This window comes from Hylaeus anthracinus, unplaced genomic scaffold, assembly GCF_026225885.1.
Source record: "Hylaeus anthracinus isolate JK02 unplaced genomic scaffold, UHH_iyHylAnth1.0_haploid 11994, whole genome shotgun sequence".
NCBI lineage: Eukaryota > Metazoa > Arthropoda > Insecta > Hymenoptera > Colletidae > Hylaeus > Hylaeus anthracinus.
In genome coordinates, this window is record NW_026534341.1 from 8,191,192 (window position 1) to 8,214,541 (window position 23,350).

Here is a 23,350-nt window from a genome sequence, read left to right on the forward strand (position 1 = left end):
CCCCTCTTACCTCCTGGCCTGGGAACGGGTGATCGCCCCTGTCGCTAACAAGAGGGAATAAGAGGGAAACATGGAAACGCGCGGGCGCGTTGAAATGAACGCATTCACACACGCGTTTCCCAGGACACGCGTGTACATGCACCGCGGGGGGAGGGTAGAGCGGGGGAGGGGAGGCCGGGCTGTTAATGAGTTAGACCACCTTACCCTCGCCACTTTAATTGTCTAAAGCGCAAATTGGGCGGCTTTAATTAGCGTAATTATTTGGTTCGTTTGTCCGTTTATCCAAGATCCCTGTATCGAGCGACGGGCGAGTTTTCCCCGGGACGGGGGAGTACTCCCCCTTCGGTCGACCGTCTAAATAGATTCGTTAGGCGCGCGCCGCGATTAAAAATCCGAGTTCACGGACTTGGGGACCGCCTTCGCCGACTGGTCCAATTTATTGCTCGCGGGGGTCCCTTGATTTTCAGGGGATGCCGCTCGCACTTGTTAAGGGACACGCTTTAATGAACACGCGTGATCGAAGATGGTGTTTCCGCTGTTTTTGGGATTCTCGAACCTTTGATTACGTGGTGACGTCGTTTGCGTTAGACCTTCTCAGGTTTACACTTGGCGAGGATCAAACCTAAAAGCCTTTGAAACTTCCGTTTCTTATCGAGGAAGAATATAATTCGAGTGATTCGAAGTAAAACAAATTTCATGTTTCTTCACAACTAAAACTAACTCGTTTTAGCATAGTGATATACAGTCTAATATTAGCCCAAGCAAATTCGTTGCACAAATCGATTCTATGAAACAAAAAGACGAGAAATGCGATGAAATAATGTACATTGTTTTTAAAAATTCTCTTTAATAATAATCATAAGAAAGAATAGCCAAAGATAATCGTCAGTAATGTTACAATTTGTAGGTGTTTGGTGGAGTTAATCGATTTGTGCAGTGAACGTTTCTGCCCATTTTGTCATCAGAAATTCTTCTTGCATCGGCCATTGTAAAATGTAGCAAGACTATAATGTAACAATAACAACGTACAGTACGTTATCAGCGGTGGGACAAGGTCCATATCGATCGAGGTGCCCCACCCCCGCGCGTAAATGGATTCAATGCTTCCGCGCTTTACAATTTGTCCCACTCGAAGGGGAAATCTGCTCGCCAGTTATGAAACACGAACGATTAAAGAGTGGATGGGTCCTAATAGTAGATAGTAGGTATTCGCTAGTCGAACGTGTTTGTAAACGGCAATCCCTGGTTAAGAAGTCGAAGTGTTTCACGCAAAAGTCGACCCAATAAATCAGACACCGGTGAATCGAGAACGAACGCGTATTTATAGAACTCGTCGCACTCTCGTCACCATTTGTTGCATCGTTGTTCAGTAAAGCATCTCGAAATAATTAGAGTATCGTGTTTATAGACAATACAGAAAAGGGGATGTTAAATTCTTATGTACTTCATGTTCCCTTACAGAGACATTTAATATTATATTCTACTATTATCGAGTCAAATGTATAAATTCATTTACGAACCAAGAACTAATTTCTGTCTCGAAAGATAAACAAAATTCAAGCAGTAGAGGCTTGACTATTAATCAAACGATGTAATGAACATCCTGTTTAATTATTATCATTAGCGAACGCGTTTTCAGTAAATGCACCTGTAAATAAAATCTGAGGATTTCCTTAGCAACCATCGTTACCTTCTCTAAAGCATAATTTTCTACAGGAAATGATACGTCGAAGCACCCATGTCCACATTCATACTCTTCTACTACAAACGCAAGAAGTATAGAAGAACATACTTCTTTCTTTTCGTTTATTTTAAGCTGCAATATGTGCCAGTAGATTTTCTTACTCGATTGTGTAGACACCCAGTATGTATACCGTGTGCCGAATAGTTGCAGCAGATGCAGACAGTGGGTCCGAACTAATTGGAATTACGTTTTAACCCTCCCCTTCGAGTTCGCTCCCCCTTCGCGCAGCCCCCTCTGCCGTTCACTGAAAGCGGTACTCATTTTCCCTACCATGGAATGTAATAATTCGCTATTCAATTTGCTCGATCCGTGCGATCTATTCTTCGACGGGAGGAGCATGAAATATTCATTCGTTTGCTCGAATTCGCGCAAAGTTTGCCGCGTTCGGAGAGAGCCACCCCCGATGGTCATACGCCAGTGGGCGATTAAAAAACACCCTTGTACTTTCGTTCGCGATTTCTTCCGTGTATATAACCGAAGAGACTAATGTTAGTTAAAGGAATACAATTTTTTTTCGTCGAGTTCATTCGTTCATTTTCATATTCAACAATTTAGTTAATTATTTCCAACCTTGGCCTCGCGTGTAGATTATTGTAATTATCCAACCACATTCTGTTTCACATGTAAATGTATTTCAATCGATCGTTCCGCTATTCCTCTTCCTTCCTGGAACTTATAAAATATTATTCTCGTTTACAGCTTTTCATAGATTTATTAATTTGTCTAAAATGAACAGAGTTGCTTATTTCTGATGTGACGAATAGTTTTATAACTCTTCTAAAACTTACAGTTTCCCTTGAACTTTCTGTCTTTATTCTTTTTCTCGGATACATTTCCAAATTAACCTGTTTACCTAAAAACAGAAATGAGAACGGTGTCGCGTGAGCCTCGTCGATCGAGCGAACCTTTTCGCGATATCAATTCCAGTAATGAAAAGAAGAAGGAAGAATAATCGTGAAAATGTGTTCCTTAATCGCAAGGCCGTTTAATAACAATGGACGAATTTTACGCGGAGATGGAAGAGAGCCCCGTTGCAGAGGCACTTAATTAAGTACGCCTCTCTCTCTCTCTCCCTCCAGATGCAATCAAATTTCAATTAGAAAAGGGACTTTTTGCACGAAACGCACCGGTATCCCGGTCGTGCAATTTGATTTAATGCCATATTATTACACGGCGAACGTGCCAGTAATAATAGGAAGCTCAAATTGCTCGTAATAGTAACACACACGTGGATACAATATGGATAAGACCAAGCGATAACCGTTTACCTAAAAATATATTTCACGAACGTTATTTACATAACGGTTATTACATCGGAGTCCTTAAACGCGACAAAACGTTATCGAAGAAAAAAACGCTACGATTTTTCGATCGACCTCTTCATTCCCCACTATAGCTTCTTCAATTTAATCGTACAGTGCATGCAATTATATAGCATCGAAATTCTCAATCCTTCGCAAAGCTAATCAATTTCGAGACAAATGGATAGAATAAAGTCAAATAATACTCTTCTTTACAAGGAGATATCGAGCCCCACAATAAAGAGACCTCGATGCCATAATTTTTTTTATAGATCCAACATGTACTCCCGCTTAATACAAATCGATTCTTCTTATCATTCCGTATATAAAAGTACAGAGGCACGAGACCATTGGAAACGTAATGCTTTACGAGATGTTTCATATTTTATGTTAGGAAATTACTTTATCCCAGCAGGTGTTCGAAAGCTCCACGGTGGACGTTTAAACATTTTATTACTCGATGCCTCGCATTTTTCATGACAGTTTTAAGTTGCGTGGCAGTTAGGTGCGCCGGTTCCTTTTTATTTGGAATTTTATATTATCGATTGAAACAAAAGTCTGGGGACCTATAGTTACCATTTAAAGTTTTATTTAATTATTAACATACTTGGGGTTCTGTGTTAATATAATAAGTTGCTTAGCTCTTATTCGTTATTCGAAATTTGCATCCAGGCCAAAATCGTGTCCATTTTAAATTTACTTCGTTTCCATTGATCTTTCCCTCGTATTTATCATTTTTCGTATCACGAAAATCCTAATCAAAGTGGGTGGCTCGTCGGGGTTATTTCGAGGGGGGGGGGGGTGTCGTTCGAGGGGGACGGTTCTCAAACGAATCGACGTGGCAACTTTTAATTGCTCCGAGCAACGGATCCAGGCGCGTCCTTTGCGGCGTAATGAGCGGAGATGCGAGCCGCTTGACCGAATCGCTCCATTTTCGATTTCTCCTTAATTACTAATTAGAGGCCGACGGTCGCGTCGATCGGATAGAACGAGTAGAAGAAATTACACAGACCAGACGGCCGGAGATCGCGCATAAAAATCTCTCTCCCCTCTCGTCCCTCTCGTCGCCGTCGTCGTCGTTGCCGCTCGTTCTCCGCGTCTCCTTTTTGCCCCTCGATTCTCCCGTTATTATGCTTTTTCCCCATTTCTTTCGTCTCCTAATTAACCTCCGGAATGCCCGGTCTCGGCGAAACGCCTCGTCTTTGTAACTCATACGGATCGCATGAGACCGTTCTTTCTTGCGCGTTCGCCCTAACGCGGCGACGGGAAAATGATTTAACCCCGTGGCAAGTCACGCGGACCGCGTCGATAGGTCGATGTACAAGGCGTGAAAAAGGCGTCTTCTGAATCAGTGAAGATTCGTCATGGAAACATCCCTTCAAGTAACCACCCTTGTATCTGTTTGATAACTTGAATGTTAGTTAACGAAGTGAATTTATAGGCATTCCTCTTTGACCTTATAATAATAACTTGTAATAGCTCGAAGTGTGTTGTACAGTTTAATTACTCGCATTCGTACATCACTCATAGTTATATATTTTCGTCAATATTTAAACTCCAACTCTATTTAGAATTTCTAATTCTAATTCTAATTCTAATAGTCTAATCGGCTCATAAAATTTGGGTCAGTTCTACGCGTATTTTCTCATTCGTTAGACTAATAGATAATATTCATATTAGCCTCCAGCGTTAGCAATTATAATATCTTTAGGCGAGTGATAGCAGACCAGTCAGGGCTTTTGAACCTATGGGTCACGACCGAAAAGTGGGTCGCGAAACTATCTGCGTAGAAATTTGCTGCGAGTCATCCAATCTCAGTGTTATTGGAGAAGCTCAGCAGTCGTAACCTACGAACGAGTCATAATTCTACAAGAAACCAATTATTATTCGACTAATTTTCGATTGAAATAGCAGTGCTTCGAATCGAGTAAAATACTTGTACCTTCTAATGTTTGTACAGATTTTTATTTTAAATTCTCTTCAAGACTTGCGATTCGTAATAATAAAAAGATGGACAAAATGCAAATGAAATTTTGAATAATCGTCCCAAATCGCGCCCAAATTGTTTGCTTTTGAAAATCTAATAATACCCGGTTTTTTCATACCATCTTTTTCACGAGGAGCGATTTTCTGGAGAGTGATCATGCTTCTCCTCAATTTCGTCGAGACGTACAAAGAGGCTCGCTGGCACGGCGCCTTTTCATCTCGGTCGTTCCTCCGCACGGCATTTGTCCGTGTCTAACGTGTTAATCACTCCCGTCTGATTAGATTATTAATTGTCTTGCGTGGCAGATGGAGCCCCGGCATGGCCGTAATTACGGCTATTACGGATCGTACAATCGCTCCGATTTAGGGACGCAAGGGGGAGCCCGTGGAATGGATTACACCCCGAAAAAATTGGAACGCAGACTATCACGGTGCTTTCCAATTTCGACGCGCCGCGTACGTTTCCTCGCTCTAGGTTATCCTTCAATTAGACCCCCGAAGAAGTATACCCGTTGCTGTTGAAGTTCCCACGGATTACTCTCTCAAAGTATCAAAGAAATGTAGGATTAACAGTACTGGATAAAAGTACTACAGTTAAACATTCGTCGAAATTATTTATTTGGTTCAAAACATAAATCCAAAAGGTTAGTCAAAACCCAAGGCAAGACGCTTTAGTTTTGTCTAACAGTGAACGGGTTATATTCATATACACGAATGTTAAAATAAAATTCAAACTCTTGCACAATGGACAAATTCTGCACATTTACACGGTGCGTCATCTCAATCCACGATCTCCAAGTTTTTCTAAACAATTCCCCTCGATACTCCAATCGATAGTCCGAGTTTCGGGTTGCGTGATGAACTATTTAAAGCACCGAAGACCCGGGGTGTTCTGAATTTACGAGCTTTGTCCTGGATCACCCCTCGCGATCGATATTTTTTTTTTTCTTCGTTCGTTCCCTCCCGACGCATGCCGGATTGTATGTAAATCGGTCGTATTAATTAGCGACGCGGCCATGACAAACCGTTCCGCGCGGCACAAATTCTCGTTAACCGCGGCAAGATTGACACCGCGCGTATAATTAAGACGCGAGATTGGTGGGGTCGGAGACACGAAATGAATTGCGTGCGAGACGGACGACGGAACGCCGGGGCTGTTGGAGAGGTTGGGCTTCTGACGGGCCAGGAGTTCGCGGGGGCCGGGGGTACGACGGGCGAATGCCGTTTCGCGTTATTATTAGTGAAATCAACTAATTAGAAATAGCGCGGATTGCTCGTTAAAGATCGACCCGCTGGCTGTAATCACCAATTACTTCCTTAAGTAAGCCGCGCGCTGAACTTTGCTCATTAAAATTATTAAACGTTCGCTTCGTATAGAGTCTGTATTTAACCTTGATATGGGCTCTCTCGGCCCCGGATGAATTTCTCTCCCGCGTGCCCGTGTATTTTCCATTAATCAATCTGTCCGTGTCTTCGTTAACGGGGTTTCTCTGTCGCCTTTCGGGTAACAAATCGATGGAGTCGTCGCGGAAACCGTGGGATTTTTATGCAGTTGTGTACAGGGTGGGCCACTTTCGATTCAAAGAAATTTTAGTCGGTAGGTTCGTCGTCTATTTTGAGCTGCAGTACTCTATAACAGTAAAATACTGTAGGGTCAGACAATTTCAGCTCACGGCGAGCACGCAAACTAGTGGCGCCACTGTAGCGCGACAGTTTGATGTTACAAGCATGTATACTCAGAGACATGAGCATGTTTCTAATATAAAATATTCCACGTTTAATTCTATTCGATTCTTTGAGGTTCAGTAATGGATTCTTCTCATCAGAAAACTGTATACTTTCCTATAACAATAATTGCATATCAGTCGTCCAATAACAGGTCACCTCGTATTATATTGTTCTAACTGGTTCCTCATTCCATGTATTTTAGTTTCGTTGGTTCATTGTAGCTTCCAAGTTTTCTTCGGCCGTCTTTTTGCCAACGCGAATGATTCATCTTGAACGGGTATAATGAAACGTTAACGGGAGGTGTTTCGTTTAGTTAAGCCGCATTCCAGCGGCCTTTTCTCAGCGTTTAACCGCCGCCTGATGTATTGTAATTAATTGCATTTCGACGCAGCCGATCGACGATTCTTACCGTGGCGTTATAACGGTCCCCGGAAATTGCTGGACCCGTTAGAGGAACGGCCGCAAGTATTTGTCGAATCGAAACGCCGCGACGCGATCGCCGATTGCGATAATAAGTTCACGGTACGGCGATCCCGTGGATCCGTCTCGATCAGACGCGCGATTTCTTCGTCGAACTTGGCGAATTGAATCCGAAGAAAACGCGATTGGGCATGTAATGGGAACATGATAAACAGTTTCGAGCGAAACCAGTTACGCGCGCGTTATCGTGATTCCGCCTGGGCCTCATCTCGAGGCGTTACACCCACCTGGCGATGAAAAGGTCAAAATGAAATTGTTTCGAATTGTAATATAGTTCGAACTCTTAAACGTAATACAGAATATTGAGATCGAAGTACTTGTACAATATTTTTTATTTTTATGGAAATCAATCTATGCACAAAGATGAGTTAAAACTGTGGAGTGTAATTTTTTCTCTACGGTGTTCTATTTCTGAGAAAATGAACTTCGCGAATAACCGTATTCCACGTGTAAAAATTCTCCAAATAATTCTCAAAATTTTCCTCCGAATTTGCGCTTCAATGCAGCGCAAAAATCGCTATACTTTCTTCGTTAATGGTATCGAATATTTCCACCGATCGCCCCGCAAGTGCAGCGAGCGGTCGAAGAGAAACAACGAGAAAAAGGAGACAGAGATCGCTGGAGGGGGAGAAAAAATGAGTGGAAGAGTGTAGAGGAGCAAAAAAAGGGGGAAGGTAGAAAATTGGAGGAAGAATTGAAACGTCATTTCGCGAGCAATCATCGAGCTGCCTGGCGCGCGCGATCGGCCAGATCCTGGACAGATAAATTAGCAATTTAATTATGGAACTGTCAAGCGGTAATTAAATTAATAACGAGAAACCTCGAATCCAATTCGATCCGTCGTGTAGCAACCTTTCGAGCTCCGCAGACCGACGATGTGATATCGATATATATGCGCGTGTGCGCGTCGTTTTTTGAAGGCTGTCAGAAATTGCAGACAATTTTCTCCCGCGTTTCGCTTCTGTCGATCGTATTATTCCAGCTCTTCGTTTTTCCATTCCTTCCCCGTTTGTTTTGTCTGCGCCATTGGTTGGCCTCAGTGCTGGGGAAGCTTTTAAATGGATCCGCTAGAAACAATTTCAAATAAGATGCGACTAAAAGGACGCGATTAACAGTTAATAGTGGGAAAAAAGAAATTCTAGGATTGGGTTTCATCATTCTATTGCTTGGTATTAGAAACTTTCATTCCATTGCTTCTAATACTTTTTAGAAGAAATTAATATTCTAGATATTCCATAAAAAAATAATTAAGTGCCCGTCACTATTTAATTCGACAAAGATTTGTGACATGTTAGGAAGTTATTAACTTTCTCTGGCAAATGCATAAACTTCTACTACATAAATTCTCTTCGAATTTTGATGTCAATGAAATTAAATGGAAATAAATAACATTCTCTCGACTGCCACCAATTGAGTCCTAAGATCATCGGGGTCTCTCTAAGGAATGGCAACTTTTGCATCATCCTGTAGTCGTTCTATATATATAGTCTTCGATAAAGTATCACGGTATGCACGTTACACGGGCATACAGGTGCAGTATCTGTGTCCAAGTCGTTACGCTTGAACGAATACGATCCTGCATACACCGAGAGAAAAGCCACGTGTTCCACGTGCAGGAGATGGAAGCTGTTCAGAATCGTTCCGCTGAATCGAGACCGAGTTTACCATACATTTTAACCATCGGTGGATGCCATACTTTTGGTGGATGGTATCATGCCGGTTGGAATTGTTTCGCGACGATTGGAAAAAATAGTATAGTGCGCTGAAAGGCAGATATGCTTAAGATTCGTTAGAAGATAGAGAACTGGACTTTGCAGCTGCATTAATAATTAAAATGCGAGGTAGTCGATGGAGAGGATTTTGAATTTAAATAGAAAAATTAATCGAAAGCGTGTAGTACGATTTTTTTGTACAGTGGATTGGTTAGCGGGGAAATTGGTTTCGAGAGCCCCGAATACCTTCGAAACTGATTTCCACGAAAATGAAGCGTTTATGGAAAAATTAGTCTGTGTTATGATCATTCCTCTCTTCTTGTGCTATCAGGAGCAACGTAGTGTGTGGATTGATGTGTCGAGTGATTATTTTGGTGGAACCCTTTAGGAAGGCTGACTAAAACACCTGACCCAGTACGTTCCGCGATTCCTTCCAGGACTGATCTGTCCTTCCTCCTACAATACGTGTTCTCCGAAGGCGGAACGGGCCAACTCCGTTCGACGCGTGTGCGTCGCCATCACACGGACTCGCACGAATATAAATGTGGGAGGCCTTTCACATTCCGGAGAAAATTTGCTTGGCAGTAGTTTCGCGCTCGTAGACGGGTAAAAGTTTGTTTCGACAATATATACAGGATGCTTAACCACAAATGAACACACATAAAAATTATGTACAGAAATTTCTTATTATACAATCACCAAATCACGAAATAAAAATACAGTAGCGAAAACATGTGTAACGAACATCAAGTCATGTTACATTATAAAGAGACGTTTTATTGCACAGTATTGCATACTTTACTGCACAGTACACTTATTTAATTAATTTCGTAAAGCAAATTCATAAAAGAAATTTCTTTCACGCAATTATAAATGAATCTGAGAGATACCGGCAGAAATTTTAATTATTTTTCATTTCGAAACAAAGCTGTGGTTCAACTTCATCCCTCGTGGCCACCAATGGTTGAACACCCTGTATAAGCTGCAGGGTTTTCGCTCGACGACGAACGATTACAGGTGTTCAAGCGACGTCGTAAATTAATGAGAAAGCACGGAGACAGAATCAACCGTGGAGAGATTTCCTCCTATCTCGAGCCTCTCCCTCCCATCGGTTTTTGTCTTGCGCCTCTTTTTCTTCGACTCGAGCCTCTCGATCGCAGTCGATCTCCTTCGAGTATGCAAACCCGACCGCCGCTGTATCTGATGCAATTAAACACACAACCACTCCCAACATATGTATATTCCCCGGGCAAGAACTTTGTTTCATTTTCTCCTCGCGCGCTTTCTCGTTTTCACTTCCCTGTTATCTGGCATAAATAAGCCCGCAAATAGAATCGCATGCCTCGAAACGCTGGAAAAAGGCCGTGTCTGCTTGGTTTTGTTCGCGGACGGAAGACGGGCAACGGTTATTATTTTATCTTTTTGTTGTTGTTAAAAAGCCTCCACCGAGCGTTGAGTGTTGCTTGAAGTGGCACCATTTATAAACTATTTACACTGTGAGAATCTTTTCAGCGTGCTGTCTGAAAATTAATGTTCTTTGTCCTAGGCAATCGGTGTCTATAATTCAATGTGATTATTTTGTTGTTGTAAAAGAATAGGATGATTCCCAGTGAAAGCTTCGCAAAGATTGGTGTGTGCAGAGTCTACTTGGAATTTGTTTCCTAGTAGGAGGTGGTGGAGGAGGTCATTGATAAATCATTTTATACATTAATATCGATGTATGTATCTTTATCATGACTTGAATTTACCCGAGGTTGAGTTTCTTTTATCCGAGGTGAGAAAAAATGCTCGACCTCCCATTTTCAAGAAGTTGGGTGGCACTGACCCAGTGATACCGATCTGCGAATCGAACGGATTAATTACTGCGGGAAGGGTTCGTCGATCCCCCCGTGGTCGAGTACTCGGCCGAAACGTCCCGTGGGACCGTGGAAACCAGCGTCGCGCTCGTTTCGACATACCTGCGTATCGTAACACAGCTAATTGTGGTATTAAACAGCGAACTTTACGAGGCAACGGTACGCTGCTGACAACGTTCGGCGAGCATTAGCCGCCATTAACGAAGATACAAGCCCCACGGTATTGATGCGTCCGCGGTGGAGATCCGCAATGTCAAGGGGAACGCTCTAAAATGTTAAGATCGTCTGGTCCGTAATCGAACACCTGACGCGAACATTCCAGGAAATTGGCCCCGAGATAGCGGCGCGCATAATGCTAATGGATGGATATTAATTTGACCGTGGCGAACACATTTTAACTAATCTCTGGGATATCGGAGAGGGGTGAGGGAGAGGCAGACCTTCGCGGAGGAAGGTCGGCGTCAAGATTGTTAATCCTTGGAAAGTTTACAGAACGTCCTCGATATTCACGATAAACATAATGCTCCGGGGCGATGCTGCGCGACGAAAATCAAAAATTCTGCGAGAACACGAATTTATGTTCGATGGGGAGGATTTCACGCGAGAATGCAATCGAGGCTCTAATAAGAGTCGTTGATTCTGCGTCTTCCTATTTGGAAAAGGGGATTATCGTTATATTTTATTATTTTGAGTAATCTCAGGGAACATCAAACCTTTTATTTAATTTAGACTAATTTGTTCGATAGACGTAGAGGGTACGAATACTTATAAGACTGACTGTATGTACCATGTTCAATATTCTGAATGAACATGATTCTTCTGGAAACGTCAGAACTCTTTTTCGCCGTTTCGATTCGTCTCTGAACGTCAGAGAATTTTTATCGGGGGTGCTATATATTTTCGTCGCGAAATAAAAATGGCAGCCAACTCGCGGCGAACAATGGAAAATATATTATCGTCACCGGCCGAGGACTATTTTTTTTTCTAAGCGCGTCCTTTTGCTTGTCACGGTGGAAATGCCCATTAATTCGGCTCCGAGGGCCGATATTTCATCGACTCCATCGAACAGCGCCGAGCGTTTTCGACGTTCTCAGGCCTCGCGTTGCTTGGCTTTTCAATTTCCCCTCTTCTCGTTTTCGCCTTTTTCGTTTCCAATGCGCCGTGTTAAGCTGGGATACACTTAACCCAAATGTTCACGTTGATTATTTTAATTGCGTCGTGTCAGGTGGCTAACTGGTATAGAGAAAATATTGATTATGAGAGTGGAAAGAGAAGCAAATACCATAATAAGCTGTTCGTTTATCAATCATTCGAGACTTGAAAGTTCCAAAGTTGAGATTTAGTTTACTCTTTTAATAGTGAAAGTGATGAATTCTATCAGTCTTTATAGAAGCCTTTATAGGAGTGATCGCAATTATGTCTCCGCGTAGCTGGGTCTATTTTTGTTTGGATCTCGTGGTCTGTAGTCGATGTGTCGTACATTCTAGGCAATTCATTCTGGCGAGGACGTTTGAGTGTAACTAAATATGCGTGCCTTCGGTAGACCCATAGATCTTGTTTATTCTGACTCTTCAGATGAATACTGAAGATGAATGATGAAAATTGAAATTTCTGAGCCTGAGATTTCGACTGCATAGTCCTCTGTCAAGGTTGAAAATCAATTATAGAAAAATAAACTACCCCAAAATCAAATCGCCAAAGAACGCGCAATTAAACGTTAATTTAATTTCCTCGCCTAGACTTATCTCGATCGCGACGTTTCCCAGGCCAGCGCCGTTAGGTTTTTCAATCTCCCTTCATCTGGTTCTCCTTTTTACATTCAATACACGATGTTAAGCCGGAACACACTTAACCCAAATATTAACATTGATTATTTTAATTGCTGCGGGTCGTGCCGCTATTAATAACCGTTTCAGAAAAGGCTGCTGATCATAAAGCGTGGAATTTTAATGACGCGCTCGCGAATACCCCGACGCCGAGCGTCGCGCGTGCACCGCCCTGCGTCCGCGGGCCGGGGGCCGGGGGCATACATTTAAAGATTATAGGAACCTATAAAGCTTTGGCTGCAAGCGCTGAACATTTTATAAAGCCGATTATTCGCAATCTCGAGAGATAGCGCGCCTTGGCCGCGGCTTTATTCGCGACGTTTCGGGGCCGTGCTCGGAAGGGAGCCTTTCTGGAATTCGAGGCGCGCCACGGGCGCTCAGACTTCGTCGCTACGAGGAACGTTTACAATGTATTTTGTAACGTGGGATCGACGAACTGAGGAAATCATTGTTCCAGGAGGATGAAATTTCCGAGTGTCTCCACTTTCGCTAATCCCCCCATTCTGGCCGTCGTCTTTTTCCCTGGAGAACGAATTCACGCTCTCGGAGAATTAAGGAAAGTCAAAAAGACGCGAGCAGGATGGGGCTGCGGAAAACTGAACTCACTTCGAGGAAATTGAACATATCGTGTTTGGAGAAAAATGCACCTGATTAGAGATTTACTTTTTCAAACATTGAATTTTCATGTATCGAGTAGTGCGCTTTCAAGGATAATACTCTGGTAAACAAAATATTAGAGTCGCGCGTGTAAGTGTAGTCGATATAACAAAAATAAATTGTGAAGTAAAGAAAAGTAAAAATACATATCCCTACTTAGGATGAAAAGTTCTGCAATAAACGGTAGAATACGCTACGTAAAGATCCATACCCCCACACATCCCCTGCAGATATTAACGATAAATACAAAGAAACATACTCTCGAAATATATAAAAATGTGCAGACTGTTCCTTTACTTTTCTTTCGGTATAATGATCGTCCTCAGGCGCCCAGGGCTGCTGACCTCCCTAAAGACAAACCTACAATTCCTTCCAGGCTCCTCCGACGTGCGCCAGGAATGAGTACCGCGTCATGATCAATTATGTCCCGCGTATTAATTGCGAAGCCAACAGAAGAGCGCACAATTTATTAACTCGCCGACCGGTGTAGCACTGCTAACGACGTTCGGCCTGAAAGGAGGCGTGCTTGTTTTAAAGCCAGTGCTTCCCAACAGGTGTGACGCTGCACACTGCCGCACCGCGACGAAAGTACGTGTCGTAAAAATAATTTGAAATGCGTTAATGAAAGATTTATTTGTTGGGAAAATCAGTCTGCCGTTTCTTAGATAGGCAGATATACTACAGAAAATATTCTTGGGTTGTGGCTGCTAAGCTAGTAACTATGCGGAAACAATCGTTTGCGTTAATATAAATTTTAACAGTTAGCAGTTCAAACAGTACTGTCCATCCTCTACCAATCTTAAACTTTCCCTTCATCTTCAACAATCTTCCCCCATTCCAACTTTCCTACCCTTCCCCCCCAAATAGAAACACAATTTACTACCCCCCTCTAATAATATCTAGTAAACTCCAAACAACTTAAAAGTGTCTTGACGACGTTACCGCAACTGAGAAAAGTGTGTCGTGACGTAGAAAAGGTTGGGAAGCACTGTTTAAAAGGGATCAAAAGCGCGCGACGCGACATCCGCGAGCGAGCAGCTCCTCCCGGCTGAAAGCCGCGAATCCGCTGCAAAAATTTTCTCCGGTTGCCCTCCCCCTTTTCTCTCTGTCTTTGCTTGTTTTCTACTCTTTCCAGGACTAGAGCGCCAGGGTGGGGGGTAGTTGGTGAACGCTTAGAAAGGGAGAAGGACAGGTGTAGGGGAGGTAGCGCGAGCGAAGACGCCGCACCGCGACAATTATACGCGACGCCTTATTATAATCGGAGCAGCTCTCGTTTAAAACGACTGAAACGCCCAGCCGGGACGACGGGGGTATAATAAGGGTGAAAAGAAGAAAGGAACCGGGCGAGGTGAATATAGGATTCTACACGGCCGCCCGGGCTCTCTGTTACCACTGCCCTAACCTCATTTAGTTAGAAAGTGTTTGCGCGACGAGACCGGCGCAAGATTTAATTGGAAACGCCTCGTGTCTATCGCTCTTCTGGCACCGGCGTTGAAACCGCTCCGATGAATGTCATCCTCTGAGCCCTCCGCTCGCCCGTAATTGGTCGCCTTTCTCGCTCCATCCGACCGCTAGGATTTTCCGCCCCTACGACGGGCGCCACCTTTCAACCCCGGGTGATAAATTTGTATATTCGGATTAATAGTCGTGGTCTAGTTACGTGGACTCGGTTTCGCGCTACGTTGCGTTGTCTTGCGAATACACCTTGGAAAAGAATGGCTGGATACTTCAAGAGTCTGAAATGGAGGGTGATCCTCCTGGAATATTCATTCTATTGGGATAGCAATTTTTAATTCGCGATCGGCAGATATTTTACGTGTCTAATACCGAGTACTCACGAAAATAATAAAGTTCTGAAGATATACAAAATATGTTTTGAAATAAAAATGTTTTAAAAAGCGTAAGCGTAATATTCAAGGGAGAAACGTCCCTTTAGTTAAGGGCACTGCCCACGAGCGTGGCGACAAGAAAATATTAACCTGTGTAGATTAAGCACGCCTGTCTAATTATTAGTTTGAATATTTATACAAATGTCAGGCTCGATATACGCGAAATATTGAACTATATTTGTGAAAACTATTTGCTGCCACCCCCCAATTGGTCTCCAATAATGCATAATGAGTCAGGGTTGGTATATTGTTTCGATAGGTTATTAAACATATCCATTTTGGACGGAAACAGCGTTGTTAATGCTTCGATCATGTGGGATAATCAAGGATAATATATATTTAATATCTGTTTAGCATGTACGGCCATTTATGTTTTTGCAAAATATAAGCTTTCTGTCAACATTGTTGAATTCATAATGCGCAGCTGACATAAATCTAGACTCATTAGAATATTCAGCTAGCCGTGTAACTCAATGAAGCATCGATAGAGGTAGAAATAATTAATTTCCGCGAATATGGAGTAATATAATGATAATAATTATCGTTATTATTTATTTATGGATATAAACCCTCGATATCGAATACGTTATGCACGCAATTAGGTTTGAACGCACCGTTTAATTTTATCGAGGAACTTCTTTCGACCATGTCGTCTTAGAATAAACGAAACTCGTACTCGTTTAAGTACTAAAATTAATTAAACGTTTTCTAAATCTATACGATTAATTTACTTTATTTTTGAACGAGCATTGTTTAGCCAAACTAAACTCATCTCTTCCTGTTCAAAGTAGTAATTTAACACCACGCTCGATGAATGGGAATTCCCGCTTGAAAGATCCAGGCTGGCCAATTCTACGAACTCGATCAGATCGACGATCCAGATCGACGGTTCGATTCCGTCGAATTAACCTTTTATTCGAATAACACTCGACGGGCTCGCCGTCCTTCGCGAACGGTTCTGCAAATTAGAATCGAACGGGAGCGTTTCCATCGGAGCCCGTCGCTCGTCTTCCGCGACGATAATAACGCAGAGGTAATCACTGCGGCCTAATTAATCGACGCTATTCGCGATTGTTCCAGGATGTTCGGAAGCAGCGGTGCCTGCTCGGGCTGTGGCAACGCGATACCTGCCAGCGAACTGGTGATGAGGGCGGGTGGATCGGTGTTTCACCAGAAATGCTTCACCTGCAGCAAATGTGGCAGTCAACTCGTTTCCGGCGATAGGTAAGACCGCTGATCGAACTGATTAATTGTTTCACGAGAGCTCTACCGTGGTGTTCGTTCGAATAGCTTCGAATAAAAACCTATTGCTTTGAATAAACAAAGAACAACTGTTACGTGGTATCCTAAGCTTATATTTCTATTTGTGGATCTCTTCAGTGTTTTAAAATATACCGAAGAATTATTTTTTTATAGTAAATATTTGGCAGATTTAAATACATAAGAGACATAACATTTAAGGAAACATTTAAGTATATTTCATAGTGCACAAACTACAGCTATTCATTTCTTCCATTTAATTTTAATAAATAGAAACTACATTTATGACAAATACTGACGAGGCAATTCAAACGAACAGTACTGTACGCGTTTCGCGGCGGCGGCGGGGGGGGGGGGGCTTCTTGACTCCTGGGGAGATAGAATAGGGAGCTGGAGATCGCGGCTTGGGGCGCGTCAGCGGAGGAATCGATACGAGGGAAATCGGCTGAATCGGTGGGAGGGTTTCGCGCTCGAACGGAAACCGGAGATATGAGTCGGAGAGGAAATGCGGCAATTAAAGGGTTGGAAAAGAGGCGTGTCACGCGGGGCTGCCGGTTAATTGGTGTGGGGCTTGCAATTGGGGATTTTGTGATAAAGGAGAAGGGGGAACAATTATTCTAGACCTGTAACGAAGCAAACTTGTTTATGAGCATCGATTTCGTAAATGCCCGCGCGCCGAATCGACGAAAACACTGTTAGCGGTTGATTATGGGACCTTGTTTCGAATCGTGACGAAGGAATTTTATTTTCCGGACCAATTATCATAGCACGCTTTTGTGGATCGCGTCGGTACGCACTGCAACCCTTTTCCAGAGAAGGAATCTGTTCAAAATTTAACCAAGAAGTAAACGGTATGGTAGGATTTCAATGTTGGAGAAATTCTTTTCGACCATAAATTACATTTTTGCGACGATAATGCTACTTGTCAGTGTTTCTTAAACTACACTCCGGAGACCGTAGGTGTTGTCAAGACCTTACTATTTTTAATACTCTGCTAAAGTTGTTTTCCTATGCAATCTATCTAATGAGCCATTCATTGCACAAATCGATTAACTCCATGAAACAAGAAGTTAAGAAATGCGATTATAATTATAAATATAAAAAGTTGTCTATACCAAGTGTTTTGACACTTAAATTTAAGATCTTTCAAAAAGTGGAGATGATCGATTTGTGTAGTAAACGACTCGTATGACAACATTGTGGACTCGATAGCATAGTAATCATCCAAGTGGCACTCTTGCTAGGTCTCTAACTAACCGGTGTGCTTTCTGATTCAGGTACTACCTGATGTCGGGTTCACCAGTGTGCGAGACGGATTGGCACAAAATCGTCAAGTCGTCGAGCGTGGCGGCCGCAGCCGCCGCCGCGGCGGCCGGCAATGGCGGCGCCCCGGTGAGGAAAGGTAAGGTCGGTCGGCCTCGAAGGAGTCGCGAATGAGGCGGCAACCCGGTCGGTCGCCCGAAGAAGGTGCAAGCCTCTCCACAGCCGACGCCACCCGTCGTCGTACCGTCACAGGTCGACGTCGTGGACGTCGGCGTCGGGGGGGATCCCTATTCGCCGCCTCCGCCGGGTCATCAGCAGTACCACCACCATCATCACCACATGGGCATCGTGCATCCGGGACTGGCGGTACAGCAAACGCACCTGCAGGCGTCCACCTATCAGGACTGGTCTCCTTGGGCTCAGGACACCTGCGATTGAACGAGCAATCTTTCGTCGATGCTCGAGGTCCAGGTCCCGCAGCCTCGACTGAACGAGAGCACGGGATGAACCCTCGACTTTCTGACCGCCGGTCTTCCGTTTTCTTCAGCGGGAACAGCAGAGAAGACTCTCTCGGAAGCCTCGTGGAAGCCTGCGACGGTGAACTGAACTCCCGAATACAGTGGCTCAGTTCGCGCAACCCTTCGGACAGGGTGGACACGTCGTCGTATACAAGTGACTTGTGCACGAGGTAAGGGGGAGGATCTCGATGGACGAGGACCGTGTTCCATGATATGGTGAACGAGTTTCGTGGTTTTCGCGATAGGACTTACGCGAACGAACTCCGCAAAGGAACGTTCTCACCGACGTTCCACCGATCGGAGACGACTCCGATCGCGTTCGACGCGTCGTCGCCGCGGTTCGAGGTTCGAGAATCAGTGCGCGCCGTCAATCGTAATCAATAATCTTTGCTCAATCGCGGAGAATCGAGGATAATCGAAGTGTCTCAAAGCACGGGCCGCGTGCAAGTTATCGTCGCCGCCAACGGTAACGGCAATTTTCTTCGGCTTCATCCGATTCTTTGATGCTCATCCGCGCTCAATCTATCCTGGTAATCCTGTTAATCGCACGTTAGACACCCGGCAATCACTTTCGCTCGTATTTCCCGACGTTTACGTTTCCCCCTCCTCGCGGTGCGTGCATCTGAAGCGATACGCTAAGCATACGAGGATCAAATGAAACGATCGAACCGTACTTCGGACCACCGGACACGTGGAACGAGTCGGTCGGGTTCAGATCGACTTGGGCGAATCGCGTTCGGCTGAGATTTTAATAATTTTTTAATGAAAAAGGGTTAGTTCTTCGGATAAAATTAATCCAAGATTTATTTGAGAAGGTTTATTTGAGGTTCTCGATGTTTACGAGGTGTCCCCACTTCAAATTAACGTATAGTAACACAAAAAGTCCTCCTAAGTTCAATTCATACTTGCAAAATTTTACCAACCCTCACTCTAAGTACCTAAAGTATTAATATCTTGAACCCTATTACCATCTCATTATTAGACTCTCATCGTCAAAAATTCAGCCGAACGAACAGCTCCCGATTGAACGACGCTAAAAACGTGATCGTCGCGGAAGCGTGATTAATTCGCCCAGGACGCGGCGTTTACGGAGGGATCGTGTCTCGAAGTCCGAAAAACTTGTCACGCGTGGAGCAAGAAAATTGCATCTGCCGGGTCGGATAATTCGGCGATTGAAACGGCGGCTCCGCGCCGGGTCTCGACCCTTAGAAAATTATTTTTCTTTGAAAATTACCGACCCCTTCGACTCGCCGTCCGCGGAGGAGGGGGTGAGGGGGCACCGACTCCGTAAACTCATTAAGCGTTCCTTGTTCTCGCGATCGTTAATCGAGTCTCTCTCGCTACGGGATAAAAAAACTCGACACCGAGGTGAAACCGTACGAACGGGGCGAAATTATCATTCGAATCTTCCTTGTTAACGCTCGCCGTGTCGTCCTCCGTTCTCCTTCGTCGCGGCGGTGCATTTTCTCTTTCTTTTTCGGATGGGGGGCGCGTGATCCGCCGAGGCACGAACGTAACGAGACTGAAACGAAACGTTGCGCAACCTTCGTCGAACGACTGCTGGCCCACCAGTGACCATTCTCGTTGGCGAACGTCCTTTGCATATCACGCGAACGAGAGAGGAACGCGCCCCCTCGAGCACGTGGAAAACTGTCGAGCAGGCATGGGCAAAATTCTTGTCTCAAATTTCAAACAACAAATGAGAAACAACCTCTCCAGCGTTACAGACTAAACGAAAATCAGATTTCAAAGTATAGAATGCAAATCATATTTTATCCTGAATTGAAACTGACTTAAAAATTAACCCATTGCGTTTGAGAGGTGACTTTCAGTCACCACCAGGTTTAACGTAGTAAATTAACCAGCAATAATGTTTGTTTAACTTTAATTTCTTGGAACTCGAAGTGTCAATAAAATGATTGCCGAAGGGGTAAGGGTGACCTGATTTTCAAATAACAAATCAGAAATCTCGTCTTCGAAGTCAATCTAAGCTCAACATTCGTGGCAGTAGAATGCTAAGAAAGCATCTCGAGTTCCTGGTAGATACCAGAAAAAAGGCCTCGAGTGCAAAGGGTTAAATATAAATCATCGGTAACCGTGATACGAATCACTGTATCTTCTGCTTATTTATCTATCAGTCGAACAGAATTCTGTCCATGTCCGACTGTCGAGCGACGACGCGTCAACGATTTGTTTTAGCGGGCGAGGATGAAGCGTGTAACATAACTTTTTCTAAGTGGCAGGGTTTCGACAATGCGCAATAAACATTTACGTAAATGTATAATCGTGAATACGTTACGATGTATCTACTATCGTCGGAGCCCGACGTCGTTTCCGGTGACGGGCCCCTCGCGTTCACCCGCTCACAGATTGTACAGACGTTTTTCCTTTCCGGTTTCTATTCGACGTGCGCTCGTATGGGAAACGAGGAACACGAGGGGAACGGGAAACGACGCGGGTTCGGGCACGCTCGAAGCTCAATGCGAAACTAAAGACACATGTTTTGGGTGTATATCACAACGGGGGCGGCTCTCAGGCTCGCTGAAAGGCGGCGATTACTCTTGTCGATTCGCTCTCTTGCGTCATGGGGATCCCCTAGACTTTCAGTGGTCGACGATGGTTAAAATCGGTGGTGACCCCTTGCTGGACGAATTCATTTTTTACCGAGTGTACCACGGTTAATTGACTGAGACATTTCTTGAGAGGGAAAGTATTTTTTTTTTTCGCTGTAATTCTGACATGCCAGTTTCTTTGCTAAGACGTGAAATTGACAGGCCAGCAAGTTTAATGTCATTTATTATTTCTCGAGATGGGGTAATTTTTTAATGTGCTTTAATCAGGTGGTGAAAGTTATATCCTTGTCTTGGGAACCTTTCCTTTTATAATGAATTTATTTGTATAAAGTGCATGGGATATTTCAAGAAGCTTGATTCTACTGTGACTTTCACCCCTTCGATTGGTAGTGTATTGATCAAATTAATTAGACCATCCAGGGCTGGTTTTATTCAATGATCTCGATCTTAAGGTTCATGTTCAGGTCTCCTTTGTACTCCTCTTCTGTGAATCAAGTTCAGAACACCACGTGTCGAAATGCAGATCGTCTCTCATAAATATAATAGATCTACTGATAAGATGAGAATGAAGTCAATACGTAAAAAGAAAAAAGAAACACCATAGTATTATTATAACTGCATCTGTCATGTAAATAAAATCATCAGAGGTATAAGTCTCGTGCTGCAAGTGGAACGTGATAGTCCTTACAATAATCCATGTAATGTACAAGTTTGAACACGTGGTTTTCTTAATTTCCTTTGCAACCCTGAAGAGGATTTAAATATGAGTCAAAACTTCGAGAGTAGTTTGTAACTACAAATAAATAAAACCAGCATCGATACTTTTGTTTGGATATAAAGATGGTTTGTTATTAGACGACATTTTACTATTTTGTGTCAATAGTATAGAGATAGTTAACCATGACCTGACATTGACTTTCTCTTGTCGTGATGAGATATTATTAAACATTAATTTTTTTGACGAACACGTGACGTTAAGTAATAATACAAAATGCAATTATTCAATTACGAATGGTGCCTATTATTTCTGCCATGTTTTAATTATGAGTCTAACTCGGTATTATAACGCAAGGGGTTAGCCGTACAACGTGACTTGTCATATTAGAAAGCACGATTTTCATTTCTAGAGGTGCACGTTCAATTTCAAGTGCATACACTTCACAAAGAAGCACCAGTTGTAAATTCAAGTCCAACTATAATAGAAAGCAACGATACAAATAAAAAAAGAAATAACTTTATTAGCTTAGATAGTCCTCGACGCTCGTGTTCTCTGAATTCTTTTATTAAATGCAATAAGACCTGCCTAAGCATCGTCGATTCAAGGGGCGCGGCACTTAGGCAAGATCGATAAGCGAAATTTGATCGCTCTCGTGTTTCCTTCTTGCTCAGCTTCGTTTCCATTGATAAATTGACCTCCTTGGACACATTTAACTGTTAAAATCCTTTCGAATCGATATTCGGAGTCCTTCTAGGATCCTCCGAGGATCTAGAAGAAGGATCGACAAGATCGTCATTACCATGAAGCGAGCGAGCGACCGCCTCCGCACCGTGCAACTGATCGTTACTCGTTTACCCGTCTCATTCTTAGCTGAACTTTTCACTCTCAGACCGCCACCGTGCGCCATTGTTGGGCAAAATATACTCCACGATCGTGATTACTCTCTGGTAATCACGATTAACAAATAATTAAACTTTAAACTAAAATAATTAAACCGAAAGATCATAAATTACCGATTCAGTCTCGCGGATTACAAGTGTAGCCCGTAACTCCCTGATTACAAGTGTAGCCCGTAACTCCCTGATTGATCCGACAATTGCAAACGTACTCGGGAAACGATCGCAAGACGATGATTGGCCAACACTGGCGCGCGTTTAGGGGTCTCTGAGGCTAGTATGAGAGAGCAATCCGGTGATATCGATGCCGAGAGTGGCGCGAAGCCGATTCCTGCGTCCATTGCGTGACGCACGGTGCTTGACGAGTGGATCCAAAGGCGATCTATCGATCCCTCGTCGTTCCTTCGATTTCGACTTCGACCTCGCCACTCGGCCGAGACAGCCCCTTCGATCACGGCGCGTGTCCGCGCGAGAGCAGACAGAAACAATTGCGAACAGAGAGCAACCGATTGGACGAGGAGTGTCGCGCTGATGGATCGTGTAATTTAATCTTGTACATAGGGTACATTTTGTATATTGTTAAAAGTTTGTGTGATATAAATGGTTATGTATTTACTATTAAAGCGGCGGATTGGGAGTTCTGCGCGCCCCACGGGCGATCGCGCGTGCCAGGACCGCTGGATGCCGAGCGTCGGGGATCGCGTTTTCCACGACGATCGATCGATCGTTCGGCTGGCTGGCCGTGGCGATTGGAGCGATTCTCGAGTCAGTTTCAATCTTGCGGTTCGCACCGACCTCATCGGTTCCGGTCAACGTTCAATCGATGGCGTTGTTAGCTTTTTACACTTGGTTATTCCTGGTTGCGTTTGAGGAAGCATGTGCGCTTGGAGGGTCAAAAGTGAGTTGTCATTTGTTTGCCATTTTTTGCAGGATCGAGTAATTA

At 43.7% G+C, this 23,350-nt stretch overlaps 1 protein-coding gene across 1 annotated transcript in view; it reads left to right on the forward strand.

Moving 5' to 3' along the window:
* Positions 1 to 22,567, forward strand: part of LOC128888941 (LIM/homeobox protein Lhx9) — a 75,791-nt gene extending 53,224 nt beyond the window's left edge. Inside the window, exons 3-4 of the mRNA XM_054146177.1 lie at positions 16,260 to 16,403; positions 17,717 to 22,567. Coding sequence (XP_054002152.1) covers positions 16,260 to 16,403; positions 17,717 to 17,876 — 304 coding nt within the window. The 3' untranslated portion in view covers positions 17,877 to 22,567. The remainder of the gene's footprint in view (positions 1 to 16,259; positions 16,404 to 17,716) is intronic.
* Positions 22,568 to 23,350: the final 783 nt, after the last annotated feature.